Consider the following 25,629-nt stretch of genomic DNA (forward strand, 5'->3'; position numbering starts at 1 on the left):
TTGTAAGGGTGAAACTTTTGATCACCTTTCTAACTAGAGGAGGTGCAATATGGGCCATCCAATTCCCATGTGGATTTAATAGATTTAGGTAAAAATGTTAAAATTATATCTTCAAATATATTAATAGGTCATGATTAAAAATATTCTATTTAGAAAAAATAGAGATTGAATTCACACCTAATTCATAATTGTAAATTCTAACCATTATCTAAAGTGTGAGTTAGACATCCTCAGCGATCATCGATCTGCTTTTGAGTCACCTTTATGTCACCTAGTCATAACTCATTGCAGAGAACTAGGTCAACCATCCTTAGTTGCTCGCCAACTGTTGGTCATTTATTTTCTTAATAGGGAGAAACCGAGAAACCATCTCAGTATGACCCGAATAGTAGGTAGGTTAGGTTGGGTTTGAGTTGATATATAACTTTTTCTTTAGCCAAGCTTAGTTTTCCCTATTTTATGGGCTAAATTTCTCATCCTAAGCTTATTTAAAGTTGATTCAAGTTTAGTAAATTCAACCCATGCAATGCAAATAATTAAATGTTATATATTCAGCCTTTCTAGTATTCTTTATTAGTTGCAAGCATCTAAATTTTATGTTTAAAAAATTTGTTCTAGTGTCGTAGCCAGGTTAGTTAGCCATTTTAAGTTAGGTTCCTGACTTCTAAAGATTGATACACATGTTGCATAGAAACTAAATTAAAGTTCCTAAAAGGTCATTGCTAACTAAAGTTTGAAGATGTAAATAAAAGTATGTCTACATCCAATCATCATATCTAAACCATAAAATGCAATTTTTTCTTAATTGATGTCTTATGAAGGGACTTTGAGAAGTGGTTAACAAAATGACTAAATCAACATGTTTAAAAGGGATACCAACATTGGCTAAAGCAATAAGATAAGGTTGGTAGCCCAAATAAATAAATATTAAATAACATATTAATATTAATATGGCTAGGTAGAGTTAGCCAAGTAGTAAATAAATATCAAACTAGAACTAAAAATGCACTAGAGTTGAATTAGTTAGGCCTAATTGTTTTTTTTTTAAATTTCGTTTGGCGAAGAATACTATCCAAACATTATATTGAACAACAGTGATGTGTTTTTTGCATGCCTATATCTAATACCAACTATCTCTAGTTGCTCATTGACACCAAGTTATTTGATATCCTCCATTTTGAGGCATTAGATAGTTTGTTGACTCGTGAATCTACTACATAAACTCAATTTTGACAATAATAACTACATTACAAAAATAAGTTCAATGGCTGCATCATTTTTTTCTTATACATGCAGATGAAAAGCTACACATGCCAAAGTTTATGCATATACATACTACTTTTAGGAGGATTCTTATATTCTTCAAATGTAAGGCAATAATGAAAATATCTAGATGCGATCAAACAACTAAAGTAACAGTTTTGAATTAGGGTTGGAGGGGCATAAAGACAAAGGATGTATAAGCAACCCATAGCCCTCACATAGAGATTGTCTCTAGTCGCAAACAACCTTCAACATCATATCTTCCCCATCAATATAAATCGAAATCTCCTCCGGGAGGATATAATCCTTGGATTTATTCAAATAACCCTAAATATTCCTTCTACATTACATTTTTTTTATACTGCATTCCTTTTACTTGCATTTGTTTTTTAGCCAATCGAACAACTTCTATGTTTAAAATAATTTGTAATATTTTTCAATTAATCAGCCACCATTAATATCGTCTGCCGGTTTCCATTATTTTAAACGTTACACTACATTCATTCTATTTCAAATTAAACATAAAAATTATTCATCTGAATTTATTTTAGACTCATTCAAATAATTTTAAAATATATTTTTTTTATAGTGTATTACATTCACTCCACATTCTTTATTTTTTTGAAATCAAACAGCTCCTACATCAATTCAATACGAAATTGGTTACCAAGAGAAATTTTTATAAAAAATTGTCGCCTGAGCCGTCGTTGAAGACGCGTGGACAGTTCCGATTTCATATAATTCATGCTTAACAATATCCACATGTGCTCCACGCGCCCCTTCCATTCTTCCTCCCCTCGATTCGCAGACCTCCCTTCTCCTCGCATGGCGTCCTCCGCCCCCTTTCTTACCACCCGGCCCCTTCTCGACCGATCCAGCCGCAATACCCCTCTAGCTATAGGGTTAGGGTTCCCCAACCGAACCCTACGTCGCCGCCCCTCCTCATTACCTATCCGCCTTCGAGCTGACGCCTCCTCTGGGGCTGGAACCATCGAGACATCCCAAGATTCATCTGCTGATGCGATCAAGAGATTTCTCAAGCGCGAATACAAGTATGGCTTCTCCTCCGACTTTGAGTCCACCTCAATACCCAAAGGCCTCTCCGAAGATACCGTCCGCTCCATCTCGGCTCGTAAAGGTGAACCGGATTGGATGCTTCGGTTTCGCCTCGACGCCCTCCGACGATTCTTCTCCATGGTCGAACCTCGTTGGTCTGATAACGTTTACCCCCCAATTGACTTCCAGTCCATCTGCTATTTCTCAGAACCGATGCTTAAGCCCAAACTGAATAGCCTTGATGAGGTCGATCCTAAACTCATTGAGACTTTCGAGCGCCTCGGCGTCCCCCTCAATGAGCAGAAGCGCCTCGCAAATGTTGCAGTAGATGCCGTCATCGACTCCACTTCAATTGCCACAACGCACAGGGAAACCCTAGCGAAGGCTGGAGTTATCTTCTGCTCCATCGCTGAGGCGATCAGGGAGTACCCGGATCTTGTTCGGCGATATCTTGGGAAGGTCGTGCCGATGGGCGATAACTTCTACGCGGCCCTCAATTCTGCTGTTTTCAGTGATGGGTCCTTCTGTTATATACCTAAAGATACAGTTTCTCCCATGGAGATTTCGACTTATTTCCGGATTAATGATAGGGATACAGGCCAGTTTGAGCGGACACTGATAATTGCTGATGAGAGGAGCTATGTGAGCTATCTTGAAGGCTGCACGGCTCCCTCCTATGATAAGAACCAGCTTCATGCTGCAGTAGTGGAGCTCTACTGTGCTGAAGGGGCAGAGATTAAGTATTCCACAGTACAGAATTGGTATGCTGGAAATGAAGAGGGTATTGGAGGGATTTACAATTTTGTGACAAAGAGGGGAATTTGTGCTGGTAATAAGTCAAAAATATCTTGGACACAGGTTGAGACAGGATCGGCAATCACATGGAAGTATCCGAGTGTGATTCTGAAGGGGAATGACACTGTGGGGGAGTTCTATTCAGTTGCTCTAACAAAGGATTATCAGCAGGCTGACACTGGGACAAAGATGATTCATATTGGGAAAAATTCAAAAAGTAGGATTGTTTCAAAGGGAATATCTGCTGGAAAGTCAAGGAATTGTTACAGGGGACTTGTGCAAGTTGGGCCAGGTGCTGAGAATTCCCGAAATTTCTCTCAGTGCGATTCTATGCTTATTGGGGACACGGCAGCTGCCAACACATATCCCTACATACAGGTATTTCTCTAAAATGCTTCGTGATGGCCAGTCAAGATAGTAAGAGTTAAAATTTTAATAAGGTTTGCCTTAATCAAGGAAAAATGTGGCAATTTTTTCCTCTAAAAATTTTCATAGTTGAAATTGATTCCGAGAACTATATTGTGTACTTCTGTGTAAAATTTTCATGGAACATGAATGATATTGTTTTTTCATGAAAATTGTGCAATTACGGTCATATCTAGGTTGACTGGCTGCAAGAAGTTCAATTACATTTTATAAATGAAGTCGTTCATTCATGCAACTGACTTATGATAAGGTCACTTGGTCTGTTCAGGTTCAAATGCATGAAGGTCGAAACTTTTGCTATGGTAAAATAAAACATTTAGGAGGCTAGTTTGCATCATTGTTCTGGATTTCTAAAGAGTCTTTCATATGTTAATTTTTTAGTTTTGGGTTTTGGGTTTTGGGTGCCCATAGCTATAATTTTTTTGTTGTTGTTGTGAAATACATTCTCTAGGAAATGAGAAGTCAATTTTTGAAAATTGAAATAGTCTATAATTTAGTAATAATCTGTCCATGCTTTAGGAAGCAGACATTAAAGAACTGATTTTCTAGAAAATATGTGAATATAATGATTCTTTGACCAAACAAAATGGCATGATGATAAGTTTTTCAGCTCAAAAGCTGTTCGATGCTTTTACTTTTTTTTCCTCTGACTTATGATAAGGTCACTTGGTCTGTTCAGCTCAAAAGCTGTACGATGCTGTGCGGTAAAAGTGCGCAGCTCAAAATTGTTGAGATTTAAAATTTCTCAGGAGCTTTTGAAATCTTTGGTCCTTTGGTTAGGCAATAGGATAAGACGCAAACAGTTCTATTTATATAAAGTTTTTTATGAGTATATGGTGTTTGACATTTTATGTGCAAGTTCTTTTAGCAGGACTTGTTTTTTATTTTGTCAATCATGAAAAAAAATTTATAGTTCTAATATTAATGGCATAATCACATTATGGGTCTATGAGGATTTCTTCCAATGAATTAGTTGAAATCATGAGCACGTTGGAAGTTTTGAAGAAATATGTAGTTAGGCTAAGCTAGAGAAATGATATAAGTTGACTCCATTTTTCTTTATAGAAGATTTTATAGTGCAATCTTATCACCTCTTATGCATGCCCTTTTGTAGCATAAAGTTGATGTTGAAGTGGATTCATCATCTTGGGCTTATGCAAAATCATGAAGAGAAGAAAATATTGTTCTGGAATATATATATATATATATAACACAAACACATATTAATTGTATATGTATATGCTTAATGTTGGAGAGATACTTTTTGGTATTGAAGGCAAGAATTAATATTGGGAATACTTCATGTCAAAATTGAGACTTAAATTATTCAACCTCCTCTTTTGTATCTTTCATCAACTTAAGCAACAAGTGGCATATTATATTATGTGTGGAGTCTAAATTTTCTTAAGATAAAGCTTGAATATAATTTTTAAGATTGATGGCTACTAAAGTCAAGATCCATTTATACTTGATTTTCAAGATTGGTGGCTACAAATTCAAGATCTATTTTCAGTTCATTTTTTATGTAAGATGGTGGCTTCCTAACTCAAATTATAATGTACTTCATCTTTTAAATCTACCACCTTATGATGCAACTATGAAAATGTGAAGAAATCAATGCGTTTGTGCATCTCATAATAATAAGCAACTAGAAGAGGAGAGAAAGAGGATGCGAGGAGAGGAGTGTCATCCGAGAATGAAAGGTAAGTTTTTCTGGCGTTTGCAAGGTAAGCTATTTGGGTTTTTCAAGAAGGACGAAATGTTGCCTATCTTCAAATGTATAAAGATAAGAAACTCTTAATTATAGTAATGAATATTTTTTATTTCGACTCCTTCAATGAAGGATGGGACGAGAGTAGCTAGAGCAAAAACAACGTCTCCTCTGCAGATAGGCCTCATTTTTTCATCATGTGGCCATAATTTCTCTAGGATAGGCAAAGTAATGTCTCTATCCATATCTCCATCTTTATATGAAGTTTAATCCTTCATTTACCTTTTTGAAGGTCTATGGATTATTCATTCTCTATGCGGCTTTGGACATAGGTGTGGGCGTTAAATCGGATCACATAAGTTTTGGTGTTCTTTTTTGTGGTGCTTCTTTTCCTTTTACATTGTGATTCATTATACTTGCCTCTAGTTGTGGTGCACTATTTCCTAACAACTAGTATCAAGTGAGATTATGAAAATTTTTATGAATATGAAGTTCAAATTAGAAATTTTATGGCTCTAAGAGTTTTGGATATTAGCAAAATAGTGTTCTTGTCCAACAGAGACTTGTAAATGTGCTCATAGGATGTAATAAGATGTCTGAAATTATGAATGAAGAAGATAACATTGAGATAGATGGGAAGGCTCTCTCAGTGATTTAGTTACGTTTGGCATATGAAATCTTGACATAGATCTCAGAGGAAATAATTACAGAAGATTTGTGGCTAAAGCTGAAGTTTTTGTACATGACCAAATTCTTCTCAAACAAATTTTATTCGAAATTGAGGCATTTACTTTGCATGCAGAAAATCATTTCTATTAAATAACATTTGTATTAGTGTAATTATATTATTTGAGATTTGAGGAATATTAATGATGAAGATCAAGTTTTGTTTATATTGTGCTATTTACTATCTTCTTACCAGCATTTTTGAGATACCATCTTGCATGATAATGATGCAATAAAGTTAGAGGATGTCAGTAATTCATTTATTCAAAAGGAGTTGATTTCTAAGCTCGGGAGAGACTATCAACTAGCTAAATGTTTATTGCACATTTGAGGGAGATCTCATGAGCGAGCCTTCTCTGCTAGTAATGACTAGAGTAAATCTCATAATAAATTTAACAAGATTACTTGCCTTAATAGTAAGAAGAAATGACATAAAACATAATTATTTTTCTTTAAAGAGAAGAAAGCAAGAAGCAGATGACAACTACAAGGAGTTTGATGCAAGTGCTGTTGTAAAATTTTCTTGTTATAAATTTTGTGATGCTCTCTTGTTGGCTATAGACAAGAAGTGTGCAGTGTAGTGAATTTTGGACTCAACTTATTCTAATCACATGAATTTTTATTTAGATATATTTTTCAATTATGAATTGAGTTCTGGTTGTATTTATATAGAAAATTGAGTTGCATGCAAGATTAGGGGTTCTAACACTATGAGTTTGAGGGCATATTTGGTGTAACTATATCCTTGGTTGGAGTCAGTATGTATAATATTTGATTAAGAAATTGATATTTTTAAGTGCTCTTAGTATTGCAGGTTATAGATTCTTTGGCAATACTAATACCCTTAGGGTCTGTAAGAATGAGTTGGTTTCTGTAAAGATGAATAGAGTTATTGAACTTCATGTGTATAGAGTGCATTGTTACATGCTGGTGTATTGGATTTAATAGCTTTGGTGGTAGCTCATGAAAGCAAGAATAATACTAAGCATATGACGTTAAGCACTAGAAACGTGGGAGCTAATGTGAAATATATTGCTAATAGTTCTAGAAGAGTAGTACAAAATAAATATTCTGGCATGTGAAATTTCTTAAAATGACATAATTATTGCAGGATAAGCAAATATTCAAAATAAAATAGCAATCTAACAATAAGAAGAATTTTGCTAGTTTGACATTGATGCATTGAGCTACTGTAAAACTTTAGTTAATCTTCACGGCTAGTGAAAGAAGATGTCGCATAGAAAAATATTTAGATACGACCACTAAATATATATTAAGTCCAAGTGGGAGGTTAGTAGGTGTATAGTCTAAAATTTTCTTAATAATCTTGGGTAAATTTTGATTTTTGATTTTCAAGATTGATGGCTATCAAATTCAATTTCTATTTATACTTGATTTTCAATATTGGTTGCTATAAACTCAAGATCTATTTATGGCTGTTTTCTTAAGATGGTGGGTACCTAACTGAACTTATATCGATAAGCTCTATTAAACATACTAACTCACAATGCAACTATGAAAAGGAGAAGAAATCAAGGATTTCATGCATCCTACAATAAAAGGCAATAGAAAGAGGAGAGGAAGAGAGAGGATAGGGTTATTATTCAAGAAAGAAAGGAAGAAGCTTTTTTTGTACTGCAAGATTCAATATCTATTTATACTTGATTTTTCAATATTGTTGGCTATAAACTCAAGATCTATTTATGGTGATTTTTCCAAGATGGTGGGCACCTAACTGAACTTATATCCATAATTTCTATTAAACATACTACCTCACGTTGCAACTATGAAAAGGAGAAGTTATCAATGGTTTTATGCATCCTAAAATAAGAGGCAATAGAAATAGGAGAGGGGAAGAGAGAGACTAGGGGTATTATTCGAGAAAGAAAGGAAGAAGTTTTTTTTTGTGCTTGTAAGGGGAGTTATTTGAATCCTTCAAGAAGTTGAAAAAAATGTTGCTATTTTAGTATTTTTCAGTTATAGTAAAAGAGGAAAAATTGGTCATAGTAGGGAATATTTTTCAGTTAGACTTATGTAATAAAAAGAGGAAGGGAGGAGCTAAAGTAACAACAGCATCTCTTTTTCCATGTATAGACCTCATCTTTGCAGCAGATAACTTCATTTTCTCTGAGCTAAACCAAGAAATATTTTTGTCCATATCCACAATTTTAAATGGAAGTGTAATCCTTCATCACCTTTTTTAAAGGTTATAGTGTATTATTTAATATTTGTGTGGTCATGGATGTCGGTGTAGGTTTACTTAAGATGAACCACAAAAAAATTTGATGTTATTTTTTGTGTGCTTCATCTGTTCTATAGTTACTTTGTGATTCATCGTGCTTATTGTTTGGTAGAGGAGCACTCTCTTTCCTAGCATATTAATGCATGATGGAGTGAAATATAAACAAAATATTATTTTTTGATGGAATCTGAACAATCCACAACAGCTGTGGGTGGATATTCCCTGAAGGTTAGTTTTTTTTTCTTAAGTGGCAGACCTGTAGAGGCGTTAGGTGGGATATTTTTTGTGGAAATATGGTACCATATTTACAAGTACATTTGTTAAAGTATCTTTATAATTTATTGAACATGGTTATATAGTAGTGATTACAATTAGCAGTTTTGCTAGTTTTTATTTTTATTTTTATTTTTATTTTTATGAGTGTTATGGTTATGTTTCTTTCATTAACAGCAGCATTTGCAAGTTCCAATCCGTTTTCTGTGTGCAAGATGAAGGTTAAATTAATTTTAGGTGCGAGTGTTTTGCTCCTTTTTCTCATACGTCGCTGCATAATGATAAGGGGAGAGTAATTGGATGTTCAATCACATATAAAGCATGCACATGCAATTAGAAGGTACAAGGTCTAATTAATTCTATTTAACAACCAAATCCTTTATTCTTGACAATTTTAACGTTTGCTGCTAGTCCCATCTTGCCTTTTCGTGGCTAATCCTAATTTTGAATCCCGCCTTCTGTTTATCTGTGTAGCTGATTCCTGGAATTTCTATTGCACTTGGCATCATTGTAATCTCCTAGAATGTTATGCCTCGATACTTTCCATAGCATTCACCCATCCGAATAATAGTTATGAAGCCTAGCCTTATTATTTTGTCAATTTCTCCATATGATTTTTCATTTTGTTGTTCTTGTCTGCTTAATGATAGATTTCTTTGTTTATTCATCCTAATTACATCAACAACAACATCAAATCTTTATCCCACTATGTAGTTGGCTACATGAATCCTTTTTCTCCCTTATGTCCTATGAAGAGTCAAATTCTCAATTAAATCTAATAAAAAATATCATTTTTAATGCTTTCTAACTAAGTTTTCTTTAGGTCTACCTCTATCTTGCTTAACATAGGCCATAAAAGTTAAATTTTCATTTAAATCTAATAAAAAAGTCATAATACTTGTAACCAAATCTTTTTAGGTCTACCTCGATCTTTCTTAACATAGGCCCGATTTAATACATCTACTTTTATAATTAGGTCATCGAAAGACCGATGTTTTATATGACCAAACATCTAATTCAACTCTCTCTAATCTTATGTGTCACTGGAGCTACTCAAATCTTTTTATGTATATACTGTTTTGGAATTCTATCTCTAAGTGTAAAATCACTCATCAACCCGAGCATCCTCATTTCTATAACACTTAACTTAATTTTATGCTTCTCTTTAATGGTCAACATTCTGCGTCATAAAATATTGTAGGTCTCACCACCATCTTATGAAAATATTTCTTAAATTTGAGGGCTATTTTTTTATCACACAATAGGCCTGATGCATTCCTCCATTTCAACCATTCCACTTGAATTCTACTAATAGTATTTCCATCTATTTCACGATCGCTTTGAACAATAGACTCGAGATATCTAAAACGTGTACTCTTTTTAACAATTTTATTGCCCAAAGTCACTATCTCCTCTACTAGATCTATTAGTACTAAAATTATTCTCCATGTTCAATTTTAATTTTACTCAAATGAAATCCTTTAGACTCTAAGGTTTACCTTCATAATTTAAGTTTTTCTTTAACTCCCTCTTTAGTCTTATCAACAAGAAGAATATCATCAACAAAAAGCATGGGTACATCTTTTTGAAAATGTTTAGTAATAATATCCATGACTCAAGCAAAAAGATACGAGCTTAAAGCTGATCCTTGACGTAAGCCAATTGAAATAATAAAATATTTAGTCAAATCACCTTGTATTTGAGCACAAGTAACCGCTCCTGTATACATATCCTTAGTGATTTGGATATAAGTATTATTAACTCTTTTTTTTTGTAGAACTCTCCGGAGCACTTCTTTTGAAACTTTATCATATACTTTTATCTAAATTAATAAATATCATATGTAGATCCTCCTTACTGTCTATTAATACTACTATAGAAAGATACTAAATTTGATTTTTTTAGTTTCGTAGACTTATCTCTTTGAATCAGCTTTAAAGTAATATACTATCTGTTATCCCAGCATATATCAACTGTTCTCAAGGATATTACCGACAGTGTCTACTGTATGCTCATGCTGCACCTTATCCATATTTTGATTTGTGCTTATTGTCTCGAATTGTACTGTGTCAAGCCTTCTTGATGTAAAACAATGCTGATATTTGATCTTTAATGATTAGTTTTCTATGAATTCTTTAAGGCTTGAATTTAGTATAATCTCTAACTCTTGAACTACTTTTTCTTATTCACCCATCTACAGTTTATCCCGTGACCTGGCATTTTGATCTAAAACATTTCTGATACTACTTTCTTCTATTTGTTTTCTTTGAATTCGTTTAGCTTTAAAGTTGTTTTGATCTGCTACTATTGAGCCAGTTCTTTTCGTTCATCCCATCTAAAATTTAGCCCTTGAACTTATTATTCTCTGTAACTCTTCACGACTTCCTCCGGTTCATCCCATTAACAATTTGGCTCTTGATGTCATCCACTATTTTTATTCTTCTTCCCTAGGTGATAGAGCACAATACCTGTTATATTTGTTAATTTCTGTTTTGGCTAACCAACTCGTTTGAACATGTTAAAAAATGGGCGTGTCACTTATTATTATTATTATTATTTATTAATTTTAATTTTCTTTTTATTCTCATTTTTAAGTTAATCTTCTTAAGCCTCAACTACAGTGAAACAGAACAAATGTTTGGCAACAACAATTTTCTTCTGTTTTATTATTTGAGCTCTCAGCTTACAGCGACCACAAACAATTGGGATAAAGCCTGGATGATGCTGATGTTTGTGATTTCAGGAATTTCTTAAATTATTTAATTTTTTATAGTGCTCGCATGATAATAGTATAATACAAATGCTTCGTTTGCATTGCCCAAAATTTTAGAAATAATACTCGAGTAGACAGTCTAATGTCTCATATAACCTCTCCCCTTCCCTCGATAAATGTATTTTATTAAAATCTTGGATAAAACTTTGGCTTTTTATCCGCTTTGGTTGATGAACAAATATTTTTTGTCTAGAATTCTAACTCGGAAGTTCATATCTTGGATGAAACTTTGGCTTTTCATACAACCATGTGGTCTAGGCATTTGTGGGGGGAGGGGACGTGCTAAAAATTTTTTTTAGTGAACGCCACCATCTTATGCTCTCTCTCTTGTTGTTTTATTTTTTTTCTACTGCATCAAAAGTTCAATTATTATTCATGCAACTTTTTTCACTTTTAATAGTTAATAATCCCATTCAAATAGAAGCTTTTGAAGGCCATTAAAGTTCTGAAATAAGAGTCCACTTAATTTTTCTTACTTTATTGATTACATATAAATTTTTTTAACAATCATATATTTTAAAGCTAATATTTTTATTATTTTTTAATTTCTTTACATATGTAATTTTATGCTATTTAAATATAATAAAAATTCACATGTTAATTTTTTTTTTAATTTTATAAAAATATCATATAATTTTATTTAATTTTATGTTATATTACTTTTATAAGTATTATGTAATTAGAATTTGTTTGGAACAACTTTTTAACTGCTTTAATATTAAGGCAATAATCCTTTTTTTTTGCTACTGTTTTCTATCTATTTTTCAAATGTTTTTTTATAGAGGAAGTTTTTTAACTTCCAAAGTAGCTGAATTAATTTTTCTATGCTACCAAAGTTTGTTCTACTATAAGTTGTTTATCATTTTATATTTAATATTCTACTTCTTACATAATAATTTGAAAAAAAAATTTAATACTTCCTATGTTGATCCCAAGCCTAGATGTAAAAGGTTGAGGGAAAATTTAAAAAAATTAATTTAGGGCACTCCTAAATGCATTTTCTTCTGGCTCCGCCACTGGGTCTAGGCGATTAGAATCAAGCTTTATGTAATATAATGATTCTCATTGTCTGTCTTCCAGTAAAGTTTGAAATGTTTAAATTTTTCATCAGATGGAAACATAATTGCTTTCTATGTCGATTGAAAAACACTAATGCTGTTTGCATAATTTCTTGCTTCCTATATCTCTGTATAGCTTCACTAGTTCATCATTGTTGTTGATGGAAAATTCTGCTGCTCTTTAAACAGGTAAAGAATCCCTCTGCTCGTATTGAGCATGAGGCAAGCACTTCCAAGATTGGCGAGGATCAGCTATTTTACTTTCAGCAGAGGGGAATCGATCAAGAGAAGGCTGTTGCAGTCATGATTGGTGGTTTCTGCAGGGACGTTTTTGATAAGCTCCCATTAGAATTCGCCGCGGAGGTAAATGCTCTTATGAACCTTAAGTTAGAAGGGTCTGTTGGCTAATCAGAGCTCACTTTCAATAATCTGCCATGGTTAATGTAAAGTCATGCACTCTGCAATAGGTTTTCAATGTAAATTAACACATTTTATTGTAACAAGATGGAATTATAGCGATATCTAATAAAGAAAAATTTGTTTAAAGTAGTTAGAATCTTGGTTTTGTTCCTATTTTTAAGTTGCTCAGTTGCCAAGACTGATGAATAATAATGCCTTTTAAATTATATGAATGGAAGTGTGCTTGCAATCTCTTATAATTAATTTGTAGCTGCAGTGAGGCCTGTTTGTTGTTCGAAGTAGAGCCTTTTATTTCCTTGAAACAGGATCCTGCACTGTAAAAGTACCTAGCGAATATGCAATAATTTGTTATCAGGATCTCAACATTTTTAATTTTCCTCCAGTTATAGAATGGTCAAATAAAAGGTCATAGATTTGTATAAGTTACTGCAATCTTCTTAGATAAACGGCATACTCATTTTGTGCATTTTCCTTCTCTTCAGAATTTGAGTTATCTTACTCATTTTTATGTTAGCCCCAACAATAACATCTAAGCCTTTATTCCACTATGTCAGATGGGTTATATGAATCTTTTTTTTAATTGTATAATATTAACCCTGTTATGATTGTTCGACAAATTTTATACTATTATGTTTTTCTAGGGGTGTTAAAAGTTGACACGACCCGTATCCGACCCGGAAAAATCTGGGTTCGGGTCAACCCGTTTGTTAAACGGGTTGGGTCTGGGTTCGGATTTATGACTCGTCTAAAAAGCTGGTCGGGTTCGGGTTGACTCGACAACCCACGTGTCGACCTGAATTGACCCGTTTTGTCATCACACACATCAGGTCGCGTCCGAGCTGCCCATTAGGTCGCATCCGTGACGTCGCGTCCGTGTTACGGTGTCTGGTCGCGTCTGCCGTCGGCGTCACAGGTCGCGTCCGTGTCCAGGGGTCCTGCGTCAGCGGCTCGGCTCTTCCCGCGACCGCATCCAAGCGTCTCGCGTCCGACATTTAGGAGTCCCACGTCCGGCGTCTGCGTCTAGCCGTCCAGGCGTCCCGTGTCCAGGCATCTGCAGCCTCCGGCCCTCCGCTTCGCTTAGCTCCGGCGCTCCGCAGATGTTCGCGGGTCAGGTTGAGTCAACCCGGTAACCCGCACGGGTCGGGTTCGGGTTGACAAACCTGATCCTTTTGCAAAATTGGGTCGGGTTAGGGTCAACCCATTTATGTCTGGTCAAGTCGGGTTTGACCCGAACCCAACCCGTTGACCCGTATTGACAGTCCTATGTTTTTCTCATCTAGGACTTGAAATATGACCCCGACATTCTAAAATTAACAAATGCATTGCTTATATTTATGGATTCTTACATACCATGGCTGTCCAAGTTGACAGGATTCTTATGTCTATATTGCATGGTTGTCTTAGGCTTCATTTTGGAGAATTTTTTTATTGTTTTCTAAAGTAATTTTTTAGTGCAAAAAATTCTAGCTCAAAAAATATTTGTTCTAAAAAATTATTTTAAAAAACCGTCCAAAAGCTGTCCAAAACGAAGCTAGATTCGTTTGGGACGGCTTTTTTTTTGCTTCTTAAAACAGTTTTCTAGTTCAAAAATTTAAATTTTGTACTAAAAAATTGTTTTTAGAAGCATGAAAAAAGTTGTCCCAAACGAAACCTTAATCTACATTACATATCTTTTTGTCATATGTTTCTGTTGAGCCATGAGATTGTTTGGAAGCTGTTTTCAACGAACTGTTTTACCTCCAATGAGAACATTTAGTATATTACCTCTTTTGATCATCCAGCGTATTTTTTTATTTTACACTGAAATTTTTTCCCACTAGATCAGATATGGCAGCCATGCACGTAACAAATGGTTCTGGTATAAAAATTTCAAGCAGTTTTTCCATTTCTTAAGCACTCATGAGGACCTGTATGTACTTATGGCTTCAGAATTATGATTTTGTAATCAGTAGGGTAAGTTTTTGTTCAAGAGCTTATTGGGACATCTGAAAAACTTCCATTTCTCAAGGAAATGTTGCTTGGAGTTTAGAAAGCAACAACTATACTAGGATTAGAAATTCTTTAAGATGGATGAATAGATGCAGAGGGGCAAATTTTCTTAGACAAAAATTTGGATGCGTAGTGCTGTGGGCTAGAGTTTTATGCATCCTTGGAAGTTTTCTCCCCCTCTTAGCGGAGAGATTATTAGGTGCGAAGTGCGGACGGGGGAGAACTGTCCGCACAAATATTGGGTACCTAGTTGTACCCGCACTCGGTACCGCTGGGTACCGTTAGGTACCCAGTGCTTGTGTGGACGGTGCGCACTCCGTATCTAATAATTTTTCCTCTTAGCGATGCCCTTTCTTCTTTCTCTCTTGGATGGTTTTCCTTGAAGTGCTTGGCTAATAGTTTTTATTTTTTATTTTATGATTTTATCGCCTTGGCTCTTATTAAAGAGAAATTATTCTGTGCGGAGACCGGACGCAGAACATCATTCGGGGACCAACCAGAATGAGCCATTGCCACCGTACTGAGCGGTACGAGCGCAAGGGTGACGTGACGCATATTTGTTAGTCTTCGGATGCGTTCGGCAGCCGCACAGAATAATTAATCATATTTATTTATTAAAGCGGGCATGTCAGTACTCTTTTTTTCTACATATTTCTCTCTCTCTCTTCTTATCCCAATTTTTGCATAACTCTTTTATCAAGGGAAATAACACTACTGGATCTTTTATCCTTCTCTCATCTATGGGTTCTATTTTAGCCTATCGCAATATGTTTCCTCCTCTCTTCCCTTCTAAGCCCTCTATCATTCAAACATAGATATAGAATTGGTCAGCAAGCTTGAGCACAAGTTTGGTCAAAATTTTTATATAAGAAAGTTAATTTAAAAATCAGTAAAAAAATCGTCCCAAATAAAATCTTAGTATAACTTTAAGCTTCTTACTTTACGGTCGCTTCTTCATGTTTAAATTTTCTTGTTTGAATGATTATGAAATAGGTTGAAATTGCTTCTACAACGGATATCCTTTTCTATCTAAATAGTGGGCTTGGGCTTTTAAGCCTATTAAAAAAGACTATTTATTTTCCTTTATAAATAAAATTTCTTATTTTTCTCTTTGCTATTGGAATAAGAAATTTTATAGACAATTTGACCATAACCTAATCTCTGCTCACTTTTATCATAATATATTCCACCTCTTCCCTTTTTGACACAATTCTCATTAATCTTTTCCCCTCCTACTCTCGCATCTTCTATTTTCAATATCATGCTCACCTCCTCTCATTCGGACAACGGACACCGTCCGGAGGCGAATCAAAGCGTGCCACGTCACATTTTTGTTGTGTATCGTGACTGTATACCTGCTATGTACTAAGTGACGTGACGCACTCCGATTCGCCTCCAAACAACTCGATATCCACACAGAATAATTTCTCCTCATTCGGTCACTAACAACTTCCACACCCTATATACCTTAATTGTCGAGTGTAGTTCGTAAGGAAATAATTGAACTTGTTGAGGTTAAAACAATTTTTAAATCTTTGTTGAATCATCTTTTTCATTAGGATGATATTGCTTTTTGAAAATAAAAAGTTATTGAAATAATTTCCTCTTTTTTCTCTCGTACATTTCTCTAGTTTGGAAAAATGAAGAGAACGAAATACTATAAGGGTTTTATTAAACCTGATAATGGAATTAGATATTTAATAGTAAAATAATAATATAATATAAATATAATTATATAATTTAATCAATCTTCACTATAAAAAATTTATATAAATTTTTTTGGAGCTTAAAAAATTATAGAAAAATATTCATAAAATAATTCATTTTTTTAAAAAAATTTTGATAAGATTTATTTGCAAAACAGACATTTGACTGACCCAAACCCATACTTATACCTACACGTGTTAATTTCTTAAATATTTTCACCAATTCCTAAAAATTATGAAAAAAATGATAAAATTAAATCACTATAATATCTATCTTATTACATAGATGATTTGTGATTTGAACTTACAATAACTCCTAAAAAATTTATTTGATTAAATTAAAATACGAATTATTATAATATTTCCCATAGCTAGAAAGGGTAAGAATATAATTTAAAAATTTTCATTTCTCCTTTCAAATCGATTTGTTATTTTAACTTTTTTTAAATAATAAGTAACAAACCTAAAAATATAGAGCTTTGTTTTTTAAATTACAATCATAATTTTTATTTAGCTATACTTTTTCGTTGTTCTTAAAATTTTTTGTGCTATAAAATCTTTTCTTATAGCAGATTTAAAAAAAAAAACTTTCCTAACAACAAATTTAAATCATATTTATAAAATGTTGCAATCATCCGAAACGATCCGTTAAGTTTACTAAATATTACATACGAATAAATCTTTATGTTCATATTTCAATTTGGCTTTAAAGCTCTAAGTGAGATACTAACAATCTTACAATGATCATTATCTATTCATGCTCGTCAACTCTTAAACTATGCATGTAACATGTTACCCACGAGAACATGTATTTGTCGTCCAACATCATATAAACGTTCACTAACATTCAACTCGCATTGCCTATCATCACCTTCCACCAACATTAGGGAAGTCAATTTGGGTCAAGGGTTCAAGTTCGGGTGAAATCTAAAATTGATCCGACACTATTTGACATGACCCAAATCTGACCCATTTTTGTAAACAGGTCAGAAAATGCAACCCGGACTTGACTCGCCGGGTTGACACGACCCGACAAGAAACGGGATTTCAGACGAAGCATCACATGAAGGGAGGAATCATTGCTATGGTTGAAGCCGCTGCCGAGTTGAATTTTGAACGCAAAGGGAGGAATAGCCCATAATCCTAGGTCGACGAGCTAAACCCTAGGCCAGTGGCGAGCTAAACCCTATAAAGGATGAGTGGACGGTCGAGACTCAGGAGGGAATGTCGCAGTTAGCCTAGCTGCTTAGGTTTAGAGCCTAGGGTCGAGTCGAACAAAAGAAATGGCAGAAGGCGGTCGGCGGAGTCGCAGGACGGCACGCTTGGCGAAGTCCGGGTTGACTCGTGAGTCACGAGTGTAGGCGGAGTCCGGGAGTGCGGGCGGAATGAAATCTGCGAACATAATTTTGGTTCATTGTCCGGTTGATTTCAAGTTTCTAGGTCAACACAAACCCGACCCACTTTTTGAAACGGTCAAAAATTCGAACCCGAACCCGACTCATTTGCTAACTCAAATTTTTTACATTGTATTATTCCTTCTCTAGTTACAGACAAAGGTAAATTTTTGTATTTGTAAACTCAAATTGATATGTTTATTTCAATTGGGCTAAACCCTATACTTTTTTTTGTCCAAAGTTAAAATTTTTTGCCATTTGTAATCTTCCTTCTCTATATAGCTCGCCCATAAATGTGATTTGTTAGGGCCAGTTCAACAAAGGTATTTTTACCTGCTTTGATAAATCTTAACCTATCAATCTCTGTAGAGAACCATTTCGGGACATCCAAAGCAACACGTCCGCTTATAGCGCTCGTCCTTTCTGTTCCTTTCCTGTATTTTCTCGCTTTTTTTACCTCTTCTTCTTCCTCCTCTCCTTCCCCTCTCTTTCTCTCTCTCCTTCTCAAATAAGGCATTTTGATCCTTGAAGCTTTGATTGGGGGGATTATGAAGTTTTTTCTAATCTGCATTCAGAAAAAAAAAAAAAAAACTTTTTCCCTAATATTATTTAAAGGTTCATCTTCTTTGCATTGTGACAACCTTTTTTCTCTTGGAATTACTACATAACCATCTATATGATCAATTGATGCAGAACAAAACACTACTATTTTCCCTAAGTAGAGAAAATTTTAACTAGAGAGGATAAAAATATAATTTCAATTTTTTCATTTCTCCTTTCAAATCGATTTGTTATTTTAACTTTTTTTTAATAATAAGTAACAAACCTAAAAATATATAGTTTGAATTTATTATTTTAAAAAATATGATATTGTTCTTTGATCAATGGGTCATATGTTCCTTCAAACATGTTAAGAGAGTGCATTTAATTGATTTAATTGGTTTTATCGTATTATCAAAATAATAAAAAACGTAATTAAGAGTACTATGATCTATTTTTAAAGGTAAGATTTAGATTTTGTTTGAGAATTGAGAGTTATCTTACAGCTTTATTTTTCATATTGCAATTATAATTTTAATTTCTCTATTGTTTTTTCACTGTTTTTAAAAATTTTTTTAGCTATAAAATCTTTTTTTATATCAGATTAAAAAAAAAAAAAAACTTTCCCAACAACTTTAAACAAATATTTACAAAATGTTAAATTCGTCCCAAAAGATCTGTTAGATTAACTAGTATTTCATACACATTAATCTTTATGTTCAGTTTGGTTTTAAAGCTCTAAGTGAGATACTAACAATCTTACATTAATGATCATCATCTATTCATGCTTGTCAACTCTTAAACTATGCATGTAACATGTTACCCACAACATCATGTACTTGTCCCTCCGACATCATCTAACGTTCAGTAACATTCAACTCCCATTGCCTATCATCACCTTCCACCAACATTAGCGGTGCCAATTTGGGTCCATAGGTCGAGTTCGAGTCGAATCAAAAATTGACTCAACACTATTTGACAGGACCTGAACCCAACCTGTTTTTGCAAACGGGTCAAAAAATGTAACCTGGACTTGACCCTACGGGTTACCGTGTTGACACGGCCCTACTCGAAACGGGATTTCAGCAGAAGCAGCACTCGAAGGGAGGAATTGTCGCTCTCGTCGAAGTTGCCGCCGGATTGAATTTCGAACGCGAAGGGAGGAATCGACAATAAGCCTAGGCCGGTGGCGAGCTAAACCCTATGAAAGACGACGGGACGGTTGAGACTCGGGAGGGAGTGTCGCTGGCAGCCTAGTTGCTTAGGTTTAGAGCCTAGGGTAGAGTTGAGCAAAAGAAATGGCAGAAGGCGGTCATCGAGGCCACAAGACGGCGTGCTTGGCGAAGTTCGTGTTGTATTGCGAGTCATGAGTGCAGGCGGAGTCCGTGAGTGCGGGCGGAGTTTGCAGGTGCGGACGGAATGAACTCGGAGAACAAATTTCGAGTCATTGTTGAGTTGATTTTAGGCTTCCAGGTCAACCTAAATCCGACCTGATTTTTGAAACGGGTCAAAAATCCGAACCCGAACCTGACTAGTTTGCTAACTGGGTCAACTCAAACCCAAATTTTTCCGAGTCGGACCTGAATTAGATTTCGGGTCGTATCAAAAATTGGCACTCCTAACCAACATCATTGCTTGATGATATTTTTCATCCCTTAGCTATGCCATCTACTTTCAACAGCCATGACCACCTCTTATGAATACAATATCCAAGACTCGTAATTTTTTACATTGTATTATGCCTTCTCTATTTACAAACAAAGGTAGATTTTTGTATTTGTAAACTCAAATTGATATGTTTATTTCAATTGGGCTAAACCCTAAACTTTTTTCTCCAAGTTAAAATTTTTTGCCATTTGTAATCTTCCTTCTCTATATAGCTCGCCCATAAATGTGATTTGTTAGGGCCAGTTCAACAAAGGTATTTTTACCTGCTTTGATAAATCTTAACCTATCAATCTCTGTAGAGAACCATTTCGGGACATCCAAAGCAACACGTCCGCTTATAGCGCTCGTCCTTTCTGTTCCTTTCCTGTATTTTCTCGCTTTTTTTACCTCTTCTTCTTCCTCCTCTCCTTCCCCTCTCTTTCTCTCTCTCCTTCTCAAATAAGGCATTTTGATCCTTGAAGCTTTGATTGGGGGGAAGGAGGAAGAAGAAGAAGATGTTGCAGAGAGCAGCAAGCAATGCCTATTCATGGTGGTGGGCGAGTAATATACGGACGAAGCAGTCCAGATGGCTTGACAGCAATCTCCAAGGCGAGTTCTTTCTTCTTCACCTTCCCTTTTTGTTAATGATGGAAGTACACGAAATTGGGAATAGTTTTTGTTGATTGTGTGTGTGTGTGAGATGTAGATGGCCTTCTAGGTTTTAAATGCTTGATGAGGGTTTATTTTGTTGATAAATTGATGAGAAATGGGATTTATTGGCATCCATGGATCATAAATTTGGCCACTATTTTTCTCCAGATTAATCTTAGTACAGTTATTGTATTCGTGTTGAAATTAAATTTTTGGATCTTTGTGGAATGAAGCTCAAGCTAATAATGAGAAATTATTCTGCGAGGACACCGGACGGTCTGGTGATCAATCAGAATGCGTCATATCACTCATTACGGAGCAACAATATCGAGCAAAAAAATAAGATGAGGCATTCTAATTGGCCTCCGGACACCGTCCATAGAGAATAATTATTCCTAGTTGATTACATCTTTCACATTTTTTAATTGCGTAGCATAATACTTTAGTAGCAAAATTTTAAGCCCTGTTTGTCATCCATTTTCTTATTTATTTATTTTTTAAAATATGCTTGTATAAATGTGTTTTAAATAAATTATTTTTTTATTTTAAAATAAATCAAATTGTTTTAAAAAACCATTAAAATAAAGTTTAGTTGCTTTAAGGGCTATTTGATTTGATATAAAATGGGTGTAAAGTATTTCGAATACAAAGATTTTGAAAACATTAATGTTTGAGTTGAAGTAAAATTTTGATGTATTTTAAATATAACATGTAGAAATTTAATACATTTGGATTTTGTGTGATTTGAATGATTTTCAAATATACCATAAATTTATCATCATCATTGCTGCCTGTCATCACCATTGCTAACCGCCGCCACCCATCTTTAGCAATCATCGCCCACTGTTGACCGTTGTCCCTCTTCTAATAGCCACAACCACCACTCGTCGCCTGCCCTCCGTTGCCGCCACCTGCCACTGGCAGCCATGGCTGTCAGCCGTCATCGACAACCACTACAACCGCCGACCTCCACCACCTTTGTTGGCCACCAACCACCAGCTGACTACCAATCACCACTATCTTTGAATTTTATAATACATTTTACTTCAAACAAAAAAAAAAAAACACACACACACACACAATCAGTTGCATTTATGTTACACTTATCCAAATAACTCCTCAACATTTCAATTACAATGCATTCATTTTACCCTTCATTTTTTTTCCCAACCAAATGTCCCTTGCATTTTTAAAAACCACCACCACCAAGTTGCCATCTTTTTTATTTGATATAGAATAAAATATAAATAATTTCTACTTAAAATATCAAATATATGTGTTATTTTATATTAAAATAAAATAAAATAAAATAAAACTATATATCCTCTTATTAAATAGCATGATTCTTAAATCAAAATTCTTGACTTAAGATGGTGATTTGGAAAAGATAAGTAGCTAAGAGATGAATAACAACTGTGAACAATTCATATTGTTCCCTTCCTATATGCAAGTAAAGAAGATTTCAGCTCCTATATCTTTGCAGAAATGGAAGAAATGGTGAAGAACATGATCAATCTTATAGAAGTGGACGCCGACTCCTTCGCCAAAAAGGCGGAGATGTACTACCAGAGGAGACCGGAATTGGTTAACTTCGTCGAAGAGGCCTATCGAGCTTACAAAGCTTTGGCCGATCGATACGATCGGATTTCAGGAGATCTGCACAAGGCCAACCACGCCCTTGCAGCAGCTTTCCCGGATCAGTTTGCAATGCGAGACGATGACGACGATGGCTCGCCAAGAGAATTCACTGCAATAGATACCAGTAAGCATCGCAAGGCGCCACAAGTTGATTTGCCCCTGATTAACTTGAGAAACAGAAGTAGAGATGCCTACACCCTGAAGAGGAATCGCAATAAGGCAAGCTCAAATATCACCAAGGAGAATGCGCAGGATGAGATAGATCGGCTTCAGAAAGAAATTCTCATTCTACAGACGGAGAAAGAATTCATCAAGAGTTCCTATGAGAGCAGCCTTGCCAAGTTCTGGGAGATTGAGAGCCAGATCACTGGTTTTCAAGATGAGATATACACCTTACAGGATGAGTTCAGTGCAAGTTCCATAATCGAAGACAATGAAGCCCGGGCCCTGATGGCGGCGACGGCGATCACATCATGTGAAGAAAGCTTGGTCAGCTTGCAGAAACAACAGAAGATATCGAGTGAAGAGGCAGACATAGAATCTAAGAGAATCAGGGAAGCTAGAAACAGACTACAGTTCCTCAAGGGAGAGAATTGCTTACCAGAAATGGAGAAGATGTCTGACAAAGAAGCAAGTAAGAACAACGATGAAGTGTTTCACCATAAAAATGGTGGGCTGGATCTGTACTCTATGTGTTTACAGGTGAAGCAGCACTTCCAGATTAGCTCTCACACATCGGTTGTCGATCTTGCCGAACGGATTGATGAACTTGTAGAAAAAGTTATAAGCTTGGAGGTAACAATCTCATCACAAACAGCGCAAATACAGACATTGAGGTTGGAGACTGATGAGCTTCAGAAGCACCTTCGGGAACTGGAGGAAGATAGAGAAAATTTGATAACTGATTCCAAAGGATTGAATGTGAGGGTGAGGCAGGCAGAAGATAAGCTGCATAGAATTCAGGATCTTGAGAAAAACGTGCATGATGAGGAAGGGATCTTTCAAACTCATTTTGTGGAGGCTTGCAACAGTCTGAATAATATTTCAGAAAAACTAGAGTCTCCTAGTCATAAGGAGAAGGATAGCAGTTCAGCTTCTAAAATAACAGAAAAATTGGAGAAGAAGAGTAATGGAGTAGAACTGAGAAATAACTCTAAAGATGATAGTGGTGATGCAGCTCAAAAGAATGAGGTACATATGAAGGAGCAGCATGAGCCTAGTGCTATTTCACATTCTAATGAAGCTTCTTCTCAGATAGTTAATGCTTCAGAGAAATCAAAAGTAGAACAACTTGATGGAATGGACTCATCAATAGTAGAGAATAATGAGCTTGAAGACAACGAAGGTATTTCTGGGTGGCAGGAGCTGTTTAATAAGGGACCAGAAGAGAGGCATAAAATACTACTCTATGAGTACACGTCGATTCTGCGAAATTACAAAGATGCGAAGAAGAGACTGAGCGAGATGGAGAAGAAGAACAAAGAGTACCACTTCGAGATGATGGCACAGATTCAGGATCTGAAGAGTGTGAATGCTGTGAAGGACCAGGAGATAAGAGCTTTAAGGAGGAAACTGTTCTCTCACACTACTAATGGTGCAGCAAGTTCTCGGAAAGAAACTCAAATGCAGAGCAAAGAAGAAGAAAATGGAAGCACCATTAAAGTAAATACAACCAAATCAGATTCTCCAATTGAGATCATTGGCTCCGAAGAGGAAGTCAAGCTATGCTATTTAGATCAGCAGCATAAAACTTCACCCATTGAGGAAAAGTTCAGAGCTGAGCTGGACACTCTTCTTGATGAGAATCTCGACTTCTGGCTAAGATTCAGCACTTCTTATTATCAAATACAGAAGTTTGAAACAACCTTCAAGGAGGTGCAAGCTGACCTGAAGATGCTCAAGGGGCATAATAAGGAAGTTAGATCAGCTGCTGCATCCCCAAAGCAAATATTAAAACAAGATATGTCGCTGCTCGATAAGAAACTGAGGGAGTTTCATACTGAGCTCCAAGTTTGGCTAGAGCAGAATGAAATACTGGAAGCAGAGCTTCAATTCAGGTTCAAAACTCTCTGCAACATGCAGGAAGAGATTTCAAAGGCTTCGAGTGACACTGAAATTGAGGACTCGAAGTTCACTCCTTACCTAGCAGTAAAGCTCCAGGGCGAGCTGCTCAACATGCAGCAGGAAAACAATAAAGTTACGAAGGAGTTGCAAACTGGTTTGGATCATGTGAAAGCAATTCAATCCGAGGTTGTCAAGGCTCTATCAAAATTGAGGAAGAGCTTCAATCTCTCGGGTTCCAAGGGGAACCAAAAAAACCAAAACACTAGGCACTGGAGCGCAAAATCTAAGGTTCCATTGAGAACTCTTTTGTTCGGCGAAAAGCGAAAGAAACAATCCTTCTTCTCATGCATGATCCCAGCACCCAACAGGCATCATGACCACAAGAAGTCTGGGTCTACTACTTGATAAGCAGAGGTGGATTGGTGGTAATGGTTTGGGGTCTGTTTTGTTCTTCCAACTGTTTTTGTAGTGTTGAGAGGATGCAGTTACTCCTTTGTACTCTAAGCTGATTGGTCTAACTAGGCAACTACTATAAAAACCCAAATTGATGGAAAAGATATAACCAAAGCTTAATAGAAACTATATCGACTATTAAGCTTTTAAAAAGTTGCAAAATTTGAAAAAGTAGTCAAAATTTGAGCTTGGCTTCAGCTTTAACTATATCAACCAAGACAAGGAAGGCTTCATAATGATTACATTTAACTTGGTTATACTTAAATGAGGTCAAATTGGTTGCTAATTTTCATAAACATGAGAGAAATCAGGCTCAAATTTTGAACTACTTTTTCAAATAATTTTCAGAAAAGTTCTTAACATCTTTTGTAAGAGAATGAAACACGACCAATCAAGACCTCTCATCTCAATTATGAGAGAACTATCAACAATTTATCATTGCGGTTACCACTAAGTTCTTAATCTTAATCTTGTGCCCAGGTCTCTACTCATGGAAACAAAGGAAAATTCAAGTATGAAAAGTTTGAGCATGACAAATCTGGTATCATTTTTGACGGAAGTGGACAGAAGGGATTCCTGCACTTGCTGACTTCACTGGCTATGTGATGTAGGGCAAAATGCTTGATTAAATATGTAATATTGAAAATACACGCCTTCTGAATTAAAGCAATGATTAATTATATTTACTTTTTGATACATCCACAAAAAAATTATATTGAACGGGCACGAATCTCGAGACAAAATCAAGTTGGAAACTTCAAAAATTAATTCGGAGATCATCCTAACCCTGATTTCAACAAACTT

General features: G+C 35.4%; 2 protein-coding genes across 2 annotated transcripts; both read left to right on the top strand.

The window, feature by feature from the left end:
• The first annotated feature begins 2,022 nt into the window (after window positions 1-2,022).
• LOC110102419 (UPF0051 protein in atpA 3'region) lies at window positions 2,023-12,876 on the top strand. Its single transcript, XM_020830754.2, has 2 exons — window positions 2,023-3,492; window positions 12,513-12,876. The coding sequence occupies exons 1-2, from the start codon at window positions 2,026-2,028 to the stop codon at window positions 12,729-12,731; spliced, it is 1,686 nt and encodes a 561-aa protein (XP_020686413.1). The 5' UTR covers window positions 2,023-2,025; the 3' UTR covers window positions 12,732-12,876.
• A 9,279-nt stretch (window positions 12,877-22,155) lies between these two features.
• LOC110102414 (protein NETWORKED 2D) lies at window positions 22,156-24,777 on the top strand. The gene has a single exon (XM_028699720.1). It carries the CDS (start codon window positions 22,156-22,158, stop codon window positions 24,775-24,777), a length of 2,622 nt encoding a protein of 873 aa, XP_028555553.1.
• The last annotated feature ends 852 nt before the right edge of the window (window positions 24,778-25,629 follow it).

The sequence above is a fragment of the Dendrobium catenatum genome, unplaced genomic scaffold, assembly GCF_001605985.2.
Source record: "Dendrobium catenatum unplaced genomic scaffold, ASM160598v2 fragScaff_scaffold_1374, whole genome shotgun sequence".
In the NCBI taxonomy this organism is placed as follows: Eukaryota; Viridiplantae; Streptophyta; class Magnoliopsida; order Asparagales; family Orchidaceae; genus Dendrobium; species Dendrobium catenatum.

What these genes read in the sequence shown, in the direction of transcription:
- LOC110102419 (XM_020830754.2), top strand. Translation starts at nt 2,026, where the DNA reads ATGTGCTCCACGCGCCCCTTCCATTCTTCCTCCCCTCGATTCGCAGAC. An exon ending in ACACATATCCCTACATACAG is followed by an intron (nt 3,493 to 12,512) that starts GTATTTCTCTAA and finishes CTCTTTAAACAG; the next exon opens with GTAAAGAATCCCTCTGCTCG.
- LOC110102414 (XM_028699720.1), top strand. Translation starts at nt 22,156, where the DNA reads ATGGAAGAAATGGTGAAGAACATGATCAATCTTATAGAAGTGGACGCC.